We start from the raw sequence: 12369 nt of genomic DNA, 5'->3' as shown, positions 1-12369 counted from the left end.
ACTGCAAAGAATCAAAGAATCAGATAATAAATAGAATATATGTTTTTTTTTTAACAAAATGAGAGAAAATAGGAAATATTTGCTTGTGCCAACTTTTCTATTTTGAAAAAACATACATGCATTAAAAATTATTTCTTTCAAAAAAACCTTCCTTAAAGACTTTGCTTACCATTATTGAGTAATCCCTCTACATAAGTAGTACCAGAATCACCGTACCAAACACGTCTGATATCTTGTCGTCGTGACCTCATTAACTGTTTGTATTCAGAGATGCGTAATTTCTTTCCATCAACAATGCAAGTTCGTTTGGGTCTAGGTCTGTAAAATTAAAGGAAGAGATCTTTTTTACATGAAATTATAAGATATTGTTATTTTGCAATAATGTAGTAATTATATAAGCAAAATTCACATTTAGAAATCTAATGTTCTTATTCTGACATTGCAATCAAGAAAAATTATTTTCTATGGTAGTCTACTTAATTATTTCATTATTCAAAAACTCATTTGTGTCTGTTGTATATCTAAATACAAATTTTGTTCCATGTAAAAATTATTTGAGTTACTTCCCCTTAACTCTAATTTGGGAAGTGCTGGTGGATTTTTTTTTCCAAATTCACAGGGAAAACAAGCACGAGACAAAGAATGATTTTAGATGAAAGAACATGCATAAAATTTTCCTTTAGTTGTGGTTTATAATATCATGCACAATAGAAATGGTTAGTGGCGGAGTCCTTTTTATTTGAACGATGTGAAGCAAACAATTTATCAAATTATAATTCTAGCTCCTCTTTTTATTGAAAGCTCCACTATTAGAGGAAGTTATAAAGGAAGATGCCATTACCTGTATCTATAATCAGGATGAGCCTCCATGTGTAATTTACTGAGTCGAGATTGTTCTTCATAGTAGGGTTGTTTATCTGCATTTGTCATAGCCTTCCATTTCGCTCCTAAATTATCAAAAATTCGAAAATAAATAAAACATTTGCTAATTTAATGCCATTTAACTTTAAATTTACTACACTATTAAACCAAAGTAATTGTTAATTGAAGGTAAAAATAACAATAAACGACCATCTGTTCCTTTTTTAAACATGGATTTAGCAATAATTCAAATTTCTTTTAACTAAAGAAATTTACATTTCCTTTATTTGTTTACATAATAACATATTCTTATCAGCTGTTTGGTTGTTTGTTAATGACATCAAAGACGATGTTTTCATTGATGTACTGACAATATTAATGAAAATTTCAGACAAACACATCCTAGATAAGTTGTCAAAAAATATTTCTTAAAATCAATTACTACAACTAAAAGTACAAATCTTCTTTCAACTATAGTAATATTTAGTAGCATACAATAGTTTTCATTTTCAAAGCTTAGATGAAGAATATTTAGCTGCATTTTTGGTTAGAAGATTTGTAAAAAAAAACTAAATTTGAAGTGATCGTTACAATAATTTAACATAAAAAGGCTGTTAAAATCAAATTCAATAGAATCTACTTTCATACCTAAAATTTTACTAATGTTGGAATTATGCATATCTGGGCAAGCCTTGAGAATTTTTCTCCTTTCTTCTCTTGCCCATACCATGAAGGCATTCATTGGACGTTTAATGTGTGGCTTTGCAGGCTCTGGTTTGTCTTTTGGTGAGCGAATGATTTTGGCGCCAAACATTTTACCTAAAATAATGAAAAGCATGTTGAAACATTTGTCTTTATACTACATTGTTAGTGGTATTTGGTCTATGAAACTATGGTTATTACTAAATAAATTTAAATTGATTAGGTATGTACTTTGAAGACATTCTACTGAGGAAAATGTAATTTGTCACTAACAACATTTTTGTAAGACATTATATGGTGAAACATATGAATAATTCAACTGTCAAGATGAAGAACAGGAATAAAAGCCCTGTTCATTGGCAATTTTATGTTTTCTATGTATTGTGTGCGATTTTGTCCCATGTACATTTACTCCATATCCTTTCATTTTCTATACATTTGACTGCAAATCAAAATCACTGGTGATCTATGATCTATTCTTTAATATTAAACTTGTTTCACATAAAATTGTAATTTGGAAATATATATTTAAAATAAATATTGTAAATAAAATTCGTCATGTATATTTAAGGGATAGAAAACAAATTTGATTATTGATTTATATATAAGTGAGCCACCTATGTAGAAAAGTTAATAAAATTCCAGTTTCACTTTTCTAAAGGATAACATTTTGATTGAACAAAAATGCAGAATATCTGAATTCATATTTTGGCAAACTCTCTTTCTTCAGATTAATCACTTATTTCATTATATTAATATTTAAAACACCAGTTTAATATTAAAATGGTCCTACTGCTTATAAACACGTACTTTGCAAATGTTGGACATAGCTACTGCTATTCTGACTGTCTTCATCCTGAGGATCTGACCTTTCCTTGACCCCTGGTAACTGTGGCATTTGTGGAAGATGTGCACCAGCAAACATAGGCAATCCTGCAAACCCTGGAAAAACTGGTGTACTAGCAGACTGGGCGAGATGTTTAGCTAGTGCATCCTGAACCAGTGACTCCTAGAGAATAGAATAAAATAGACAGAGTTATTTCCCTTATACTGTTTCAGTTTATATGTCATAAGGACATGACTGATATTGAACTGAAAGAGGAAAATTTTCACTTCCTCTGACAAATGATCATATTTTTTGTGTTGTTCATTGAAATCTAAATATTTTTGCGTCAAACATTTTTTTTTGGAAAACAGAAAAGAGAATATTTGAGCTATGATAACATCATGATAAACAAATTATAACAATTCATACAACTTCTAGGAAAATAATTTGACCAATGTAATTTTCAGCATTTTCATCCCAAAATTTCATATTTTAGTTATTGAGTCCAGCATAGTCAGTAAGATAATAACAATATTATACCTTGTCTAGATGTTTTCCATTGAAGATAGGTGGGCGTGCAGTGAAGTTGGTAAACACATTAGATGTCATTGGGTTCATCATGAAGGGATGGTACTGAGGGAATCCAAATGGGTTTCCAACTCCCATGAAAGGAGGTGGAGTTTCTGGAGGAGGCGAGGAAGGTGTAGGTTGTCTCCTATGATGGTTGTTGTGAGCAGGAGGAGGAGTCATGACATCTGACTTTCCACGGTTGTATGTTTCATAATCATCTTTGACCTCAGTTTTGGGCTTTGAGAGATTGAGTGGTATTTCTTGTCTGGCTGGATCTGTCCACAGAGGTGAAGGACAAGTCTGAGGACTTGGTTGTCTCATGCTTGGTGAGGTCTGTGGAGATACCTTATATGGTGGTGATGCAGTCAGAGGTGATACTGAACGTCTCTTCGTATCTATGGTTACAGGAGATGAACTTTTGGAAGACACATGGGACGAGGTCACTGAAGATGGAACTGTAAAATAGAAAAGAATAATTAAAATAATTTGTCGTTGACAGAATAAATGCCAAGTATGAAAATGTATAGAGTTTTTTTCCACAGAATATGACATCAATTTTGAAAGAATAATGCAATTGTGTATTGAAATGAAAAAACATGTCGAAGTTCATTTCATTTTCTGTATTTAACTTCTTTTGTATGTTAGAGTGATATCATAAACAATTGCTTTAAATAGCTGATAATAGTCACCAGCAAAACCTATTTTCCTTCAAAAGGATTTATCATATCTTAACTAGGAATGGTACAGCAACACCAGTCCAGAACTATATCAACCATTACTATAAACAAAAAATTCAGGAATATGCTGGTCCTTTATTGGAGTAAAATATTCTTCTTTTTGTTATAATGGAGCAATTCATTTTACACTCAATAACCACCCATTTTTTTAAAATTCTTTGCCATTCAGCTTTTCTCAGATAACAATCTTTCTAAATACACTGAAACAATAAATTTCATATTCCATCAGTGTAGCAAGAAACAGTGGCAGAACAAAATCCCATCAAAACCGTTTATTCATCTAAATCTTAGAATGAAATCTACCAAATGGCAGAAGAAAGAGCGATGACAGGCATTTCAAAATGAACAGCATTAAAATTCTCAATAAAACCACAAGCAATTGATGTCTGACATGCAGACGATTATCTCCCCCTTATCTCTACATGATCTGTGTGGTCTTAGTCTTATTTATGTTTAATTGATACTTGTTTTAAGTTCAGTTTAGATGCTTTTATTAGTTCTGACAATGACCAATTCTTTGATAATTAGAAATTGCTACTGTTTTTCTTCTGATAATTAAAGTCATAAACAAAGCTATGAACATTAAATGGATACGCCTGTCAGGGCAAATTTCTTGAATTGTGGCAAGAAATATTCCAATGTGTACACATCTGGTCCTTTTTTAATATACTTGTCACTTGTGAAATTTGAATTACTTTTTTAATAACTTTTGAAAAATTCATTATATTCAATTGATTGAATGATTGATTGATCGATTGTCAGCAGCTAAATCTAAAACTAAATTTTTAAATGAAATTCTGGATTTCAATTAATTGCTGTCTCCTTTGCAAGTATGCAATATCTTTTTTTGTTCAAATCGATAAATTTGTGAAGACCTTCCAGCACATAAATGTCTTACAAACAGGTCACCTTGTCAGGATCCTGGTCTTATTAGACAGGTTTTATTAAAATAAAGACAACCAAGCCTTCAAATCGTCAGGTCGGAAATGGAGAAAACTGTAATCTGAAGTCATTTTTCCTAATTTATGTTACACCTATCACTTCCCTTAGATAAATAAACCTATTTACGAGACAACCCCAAACTTAAGGAAACAAAGAAAAAACTAATCTTCAAAACTTTTTGTCCCTTAAATCAACAGAAAAATAAAAGCTAGTGTGATCATAATTCATTTTTATCTTTTTGCAATGAATGAGTTATACGAAGGCTAAATTTATAAGGCTGTCATGATAAGATATTAGTGGCTGAAATTTCTTGTTTATTCTACGATATAAACTATGATAGATACAGGGACCCGATTCTTTTCTCCCTGGCATTAAATGAATAATATCAAAGCCTAGATTGAATAGCTATAAGAATTATTATCGGTTATCCATGAAAACAACAGGCGCATTTTATCAACGCTTGGCACATCATTATTCAGCGGCTAAAACACAATTTCTAGGGGTTACCGAAAGACAGAGATTCCAAATGAATCTGACTGACCTTGTATCAATGTTTCAAATTTTTCTTTGTCTCTCTCATTTCTCATTGTCAGCTTAGAGACTAGTATTTGTAGTATAATCGTTAAATGAGTGATCGAAATGATTTAATCATTTACTATTGTGATATACCCTATGATCAACAAAGTTGTCTTTTGTCCTCGTTTGTCACGTCAAATTCACTTCATTAAGTGAGTTAATTAAAGATAGTAAGTCATGAATCAACGTCATATTCAATTAATTGGACTCGATCCGTATCTAATTTTTTTCCACTTCAATTGTTAATAACGTTTTTTTTCTCACTAATTAAATTTAATCCAATAAGGAGAAGATAACTCTATTATGACACCTTATTCAAATATTTGTCAACAAATGCAGCAAAGATTGAAATCGGAGGGACAATGACGAATTATGTGTCCGCAGAAGACGCATGTATACAGTCAACTTTGTTGGTTTATCAAATCAATTGAAAACATAAGATATGACTAGTCGTCATAATCAATTACAAATCTGCCAAAGACATTTGATTGATCATTTTCTTCGGGGGAAAAAAATCTTGTTCGTTGTGTGAAAAACAACAAATATATTTAATGTTTGTCTATAAAAAATCAATGTTGCTACTTAAATATCAATCAGTGCATTTGTTTGGTGCTAAATTGATTAATTTTATTGGAATAATTGTTATATAGCGACGATTAACGTCAAAATGTCGGTGGATAATACCACATCAATTTTTTGTCAAAACAGACAGCGATTGAACTTAAAGTGCAATAATAGAGTATTTATATGACAAAAGACATCGGGTAATTCAATTCTATAAAAAGTAATTATATCTTGCATTGTGAAATCATTTTTTTAATTAAATCCCATCCTCAATATTTATTTGTTGAATCCTGTAGAAAAATTTTCAATAGACAAGCAAAAAGTAATTGTCATTCAGAAAATAAATATACAAAAGAATTGTTGTCAATTACAATGAGCGTCATAAAATCATCAAATGCAATTAATTTATTTTTTATTTTTTTCATTTCGTTAAAAAAATTATATATACTTTACATTTCAATTCCAGAAGAAAACTGGAAGACAATTTTGAAAAGTTGAAATCAAAATTTGCATTGCAAACCTAACGAGAAAACACATGAATTTATGAAAAAATGATGCAAATTTTCATAAATAATTACATTAATAAGTTAAATATTTATGACCTATCTCTCAAACATCATACACAATTACAAAAACCTGCAATTTTTCTGTGTTTCTTTTGCTAACAAATTATTCCTGAGACATAAACAGACATGGAATCATATTTACACAAGAAAGAATGCAGTTTATCAAATCTCTCAGTGGTGACAGAGATAGGCCACCTGTTATCCCAGGGGTCAGATTATTGTGGCCCCAGGGGGCTTCTGTTCACAAGGATGTTTATCTAGGAACAAACAATAAGATTGGATTTCCAACACTTAATCAATCACAGAAGCAGTTAGAACTGACCAAGGGTCAGAATGAACTACTGCAGATAACTAACTACCAAACAGAACAATGGTGTTTTAAAACATTAAATTCAGAAAAATAAAAAAAAAACAAAAAAATATTATAACCATTTCTAATTCTTAGATCTATATTTGAAGTTTAAAATTTTACTCAAAATTTAAATTACAATTGACATAACTTTAACTTATACATTTTATATTGAATAACATTTTATTTCAGAAAAAAATTCTAGTTCAATTATACTATAGTATAATAGTCCCAGGTACAATAAAGGCCAAAGGGAAATAACTCAACTAAAAGACTTCAGAAGAAATCTGTAAAGTATCAAAGCCCAGTCAGAAATAATTAAATTAACTACAAAATTTCACTACAAATAATGAAGGCTAATCAAAAACCTCTCATATTTCCCCCAAACTATGGTGTTTCTACTGTGAGAAGCCTTCAAAGTATCAAAACTGACCATGTTATAATGAGTCAAACATTAATCCACAATAAAAAGCTTCATTTGACTTGATTATGTCAGAAACAATTCCTGTTGTCAGTTCCAGGAACGATGTTTTATTAGATCTGACAGGGTTAAACTCACTGATAATGCTTCAATGCCATTTTTTGACAGTAGAAGAACTCTCTTCTACATAACTTTGGGGTTCTTGATCGTTTTATGTTGCAAGGTTGCTTTGAAAATATGTTCATACCAATTTTATCAGAAATCAGAGCCAGAAAAATTATAAGTATAAGTAAATGGGGGTTGACATCTGAAATTTAATTATTGTAACAGAAGAAATGTGTTTTTTTCTTAACATGTGGTTTTTATTTATTATTCTCTTTATAAAAAAGTTTCCTTTTATTCTTTAGAATGTGGAATTAATGAGCTACTGTAGCATACACTCAGAAAAACTGGAATTATAAAAAAAAAAGGTTTGTTTACCTTTTCTGAAAGAAAATTATTAATTACTTTCATATTCTATAAGAACAATCTTCAGTCATTTTTTTTTTTTTTTTTGAAGTGTAGAATTAAATTGAACATTTTCTTGTTGGCAAAACCATCTGTTCTGAAAAAATAGAGAGTGAAAGACTTTGAAAATTAAAAGTTGAATTCATGTATTTACATAAGCCACATTTCCTCAAAATTATTCTAAAATATTCACAAAAGATTTTCTTTGCATGATCTATGAAATTTTCAAACGGTTTTAAAATAATATGTTTTACATCATATATTTTTCTCATCAAATTTTGCCGTAGTGTTACAAAGGACTCAAAAGCTGATTTCGCAAGATGCAGGAGTGTTTTTGAGATTACTTCATTGTAGAAAAGAAGTCATTTCTTAATCTGTATGAAAATAATCATGAGCTGAAAGAAAAGCAGGCATCCCAAGGGTGAAGCTGACCCGTGAAATTAGCGAAAAAACATTTGCTGGTACTATAATGAGTACATATTAAATCAAATCTCCCTAATTAAATATCCAAAGCTACAGGCTTTGTGTAAACCGAAGAACAAAAAGCCTTGATAAGACTTGAATGGGGGAGTATGTGTCTCGAATGACGAGTGAAACAAATGTTTGCACTGCTGGCACTGGGTGCAATTGGGTACTTAATCAGTTCATTGGCTAATTTCGGCTATAATTATAGATAATCTTAGATCAGTTGTGTTTTACTTGTGTTTTGACAAACATAAACACGGGGAGAGAGATAAAATAATAATTACAGAAGCAAACAGTGTGAAAGACATCATTGTTTATCGACAAAGATAACACATCATTATATTTTTGTTCTCACATTTGCTATGATTATAATTTCTTTGCTGTATACATTCAATACTCTTGTGGAGTATCATAATAAAATGCATCAAAAAACGTTATTAAGTTAGATTACAGCAATTCCGTTAGAAAACTGGTGTAAATCTTTCAAATTATTTTTGAAGATTGCAAAAAAGTCACTTTGATATGTAAAATCTTTGGATGATAAATCAGTTTTCTTGTTTCTTATTTTTTTTTTTTTTACAACTTTTACAATGTTTAATTTTGGATTTTTACAAATTTAAAAAAAGAATAAAACTATCTTAAAATCATCAAAAGAAAATATTAACAACCGGTTTGTAGACTTTTAATAATTATAATATTGAATTAAATTAAATTAATGTGTAACTAGAACTTTACCGTAATAAGTTAATGTCATTTTCTTTTGGCTGGCTTGAACACTATGATATCACTTGAAATAATGGTCCATATAATATGAATGTTTTACTGGTATTTAAATCAAGAGAATCATGATTAGCCAATCAAAAATGGACAATTCAACAGACAATAGAAAAACTTTTTTCATTGCTATAGCTATCATTTTCACAAATCTACAGGAAACAGTTTGGGTGTCATTAGCACTGAGTACATAAATATAGTACCAGCTATTGTCCCACAACTGGGTACAAACAAACAACATGCTTGTTTATAGTTTCACAGGTTTAAACAATGGGTTGTTTACAAGGGTGGGATTGGGGTAGCTGTGATGTGTTAAAGTCAGCATGTCACCACATATGATTATAAAACCAATTTTTACTACCACAATATAGGATCTCACTAAGGTGTGAAATCCATTTGTGTTTCGTGTTGGGTGACTTATTTTTTTTTTAAGACAGGATATTGAACTTTGTTTACTTTGTATAGGAGTGTATATTAAGAAATTTAAATAAAATAAATAAAACAAATTTGACATCATGAAAAATCAAATTTGAAGTTTGCATAGGAATATGAAAAGTTTTGAGATTAAACTATTCAAATAGTGTTGTGGAAATTTTAAGAGCAATGTAAATAAACTGATGTTTTAAAAATGATTTCCCTAAAATTTATGATAATAATGTATGCTAATATCTTTTGTTTTTTTCCCTTTTGTCCTAAAAATCAAACTTTCAACTTCAAAGCATGATGTTAAAAAGTTGGACTTAATCATATGTTGTCTGAGACAGGTCACTATGCAAGGGTCCACACGTTTTAACAGTATTACTTTTCATTTTTTTGACAGGTGAAATTGTGGGAGTACTTGAACAATATAATCCACAATGGAGGCGGTTTTCCCTAATTGGTTAGGTCAAGTATCTGGTTGTCCCGCCATTGTTTGGCCCACACCCATGTCGTAGCACTTTAACTTTTAAGTAAGGATATCTCATTGTTATCAGTTAAAAATCGTTACCGGGATCTGTTTGTGTACTGAACGACCCCAGACGGGTAGCCGTACGTCAATGTGCAGGTTATTGTGTTTACGTGTATATATTGTTAGTCTCGTTTCGATGATAAATAATGATTAAAGGACCAAACAAAACCAAAGTTTTCTGTGGCGTAAAAGGAAATTTCTCATCCAATTGCATCAAGTGGATTTTTAATTTGAAAATATTCGTATGGACTTGTTATAACAATTTCACAAAGAAATGCAAGATTTATATCATCATATCACCTTAATTAGATTTTAAATTGAGGATATTTAAAATATTCAAATTCAAATTATCGAAAATAACTTTACAATGGTTGACTCTATCCAAATATAGTTAAAAAAAAATATGATCAGGTGAGGCTTACAAAAGCAAATGAAGAAACTGCTTAGCATAATAATGAAATTATATTTGTATGCTTATATTGAGATTGGAATTAAAATTAACAAAATAAACCAACAACACAAAACTGATCAGATTAAAAATGACAAATTTATTTCTACATTTATTGAGTGACTTGAAATTAGTTATTGTAATCAAGTTATATGAGATATTGTTTACAACCTTTTTACAGAGTGCAAATGAGACAATCTTTGAAAACTTGCATTTATAATTAATCCTAAGTTCACTTTACACAGCGGAAAAACATACCTATGATTCTGGCCTCCCAAATGACGTTATGTTTGACTGCCTACCCTAAAGCTGATTGATTGTTGTTTGCTTAAGGATGTTCGCTCCTATTGTTTTTGAGTTTTTACCAGATATTCGGAATCCTCTGGTTTTATGCATGTAGTGCCATTAAAAAATTTTGCCTGCAAACCCCTACTTTTCTTTTCATAATTTTATCATGTATAGTTTTTAATAAAAAGCAAGTTTTGAAAATCTTACAAAATCCTGTTATTTTTTTATAGTTTTTGAAAGAAAAAAAGGTTCTTATGTTAAATGTAAGAAAAATCTTGAGAGAATAACTTCCCGCCAAATTCTCAATGACTTATATCTCAAAAACAAGCACACAGACCCTTCATTTTTTTCTGCTTTTTTAGTTCCTTTATTCATATACTTTCAATTTATAACTTCTTTTAAAAAGCTTGTTATTTTGAAACAGAGTAGCGAACATCCTTAACGTCCAGTGGCCTACCCTAAAATGTTTTAATACATTTGAGTAGACTATCATCCAATTTCGCTGACTTATTTGGTCAAATTAGTGAACAAATTGACCAAAATTGGGTGAAAAAGTAATTACTTGGACCATACTGAACATTAAAACGTGTGATATTTCTTGATTTTGTGGAAAAATTTGCACCCCAACAACCAATTCAGTTAAATGTGGCATATCTAGGCAGCAAATTTGCAAGTATTAAGCTTTTTTTGCCTTAAAGATGAATAATGATTTTCCATTTACTCAACAACAACATAAAAAATGAAAAAAATATAATTTCTTTTTCAACATTAAGAATAACATTTACAATTTAAAAATTCTCTTGTCAGTCCCTAATCAAAATCAAAGAGAACATTTTAAAAATTACCATATATCAATTGCATATGAAAATAATAAACTTTACCTTTTAAACTGTGCATCTAATTTGATACATTTATGATAATGAAAAAATTGATATTTCCTCATATCTTGAAATTCTTTGAAACAATGGAAATTAAGGAAATTAATTTCGTAGAATTTTTTTTTATTTTGATTTGTTAACAAGGAAGATACATTTCATATTCATGACATAAATAAAACAGATATCTAACGGAAGATGAAATAAACGCTTTTGATATATAAAATTACATCATTTTAATTGTCAATACTAAATACTTATATCTCTTAATTTTAAGAGTTGAACTGTAGAAGCCGGAAAGGATAAACTTCAAATTCAGGAACAAATTGCCCATTAAAATCTTCCAAGAAAAGTCCCCTTTTTTACCCCTTTTTTTTTTTAAATTAGAACATATCTTAAGGATGTTTTCTCACATATTGACTTCAAAGAGTTGAAAGATGCTTTTTTGCATATTCAAGTATTAATTTACAAAAAGTCCCTTGTCGACCAGTTAAGAGTGTGTGGGTGTATCTTGAAAAAAAGTGACATATTTACAAAATTAAAGAATATTTGAAATGATTTTGCTGACTTCAATGTTTTTTTTTGCTATGTTTTTATATTTCATGTACAAATGATGCATAGACTTTCTAAACTTGAAAACAGTTTTCTTGTCAAATTTATTTTTCTTTATAAATTCTGATCAAGAACTTATTTTATAGATTTGCTTAACCAATACAAGTCCCTGCCCTATAGTCATCTTTCCTCCATTTGCATCACTATCTTTTTGATTTTTTCCAAATTTTCAAGGCATAACAGTGTGTATGAGAGAAATGAACTTTGGTAAAGCCTCCTTCCTACATACACCCCATGAAGCTGAAAACCTCATCACAGAAATCAACAACCCGTTTACCTAATCAATTTCGAGCAATTGTTTTTTGAAGAGTCTTGGTGCCACTTTCTCACACAATGA

General features: G+C 30.0%; 1 protein-coding gene across 8 annotated transcripts in view; it reads right to left on the bottom strand.

Annotated features, from left to right (window-relative positions):
- LOC127705670 (transcription factor egl-13-like) overlaps positions 1–12369 on the bottom strand; it is a 126800-nt gene that overhangs the window by 51503 nt on the left and 62928 nt on the right. For all 8 annotated transcript variants that reach the window (XR_007983929.1, XM_052210009.1, XM_052210004.1 and 5 more), the window contains exons 4-8: positions 2930–3414; positions 2374–2572; positions 1510–1680; positions 842–947; positions 170–318 (exon numbers count right to left, since the gene is read on the bottom strand). Coding sequence is in view for 7 of the 8 variants with exons in the window: in XM_052210009.1 (XP_052065969.1) it covers positions 170–318; positions 842–947; positions 1510–1680; positions 2374–2572; positions 2930–3414 (1110 nt within the window). In the remaining variant the exon portion in view is untranslated. The remainder of the gene's footprint in view (positions 1–169; positions 319–841; positions 948–1509; positions 1681–2373; positions 2573–2929; positions 3415–12369) is intronic.

The sequence above is a fragment of the Mytilus californianus genome, unplaced genomic scaffold (genome assembly GCF_021869535.1).
Source record: "Mytilus californianus isolate M0D057914Y unplaced genomic scaffold, xbMytCali1.0.p SCAF_6, whole genome shotgun sequence".
In the NCBI taxonomy this organism is placed as follows: domain Eukaryota; kingdom Metazoa; phylum Mollusca; class Bivalvia; order Mytilida; family Mytilidae; genus Mytilus; species Mytilus californianus.
This window is presented reverse-complemented; position numbering and strand designations above follow the sequence as displayed.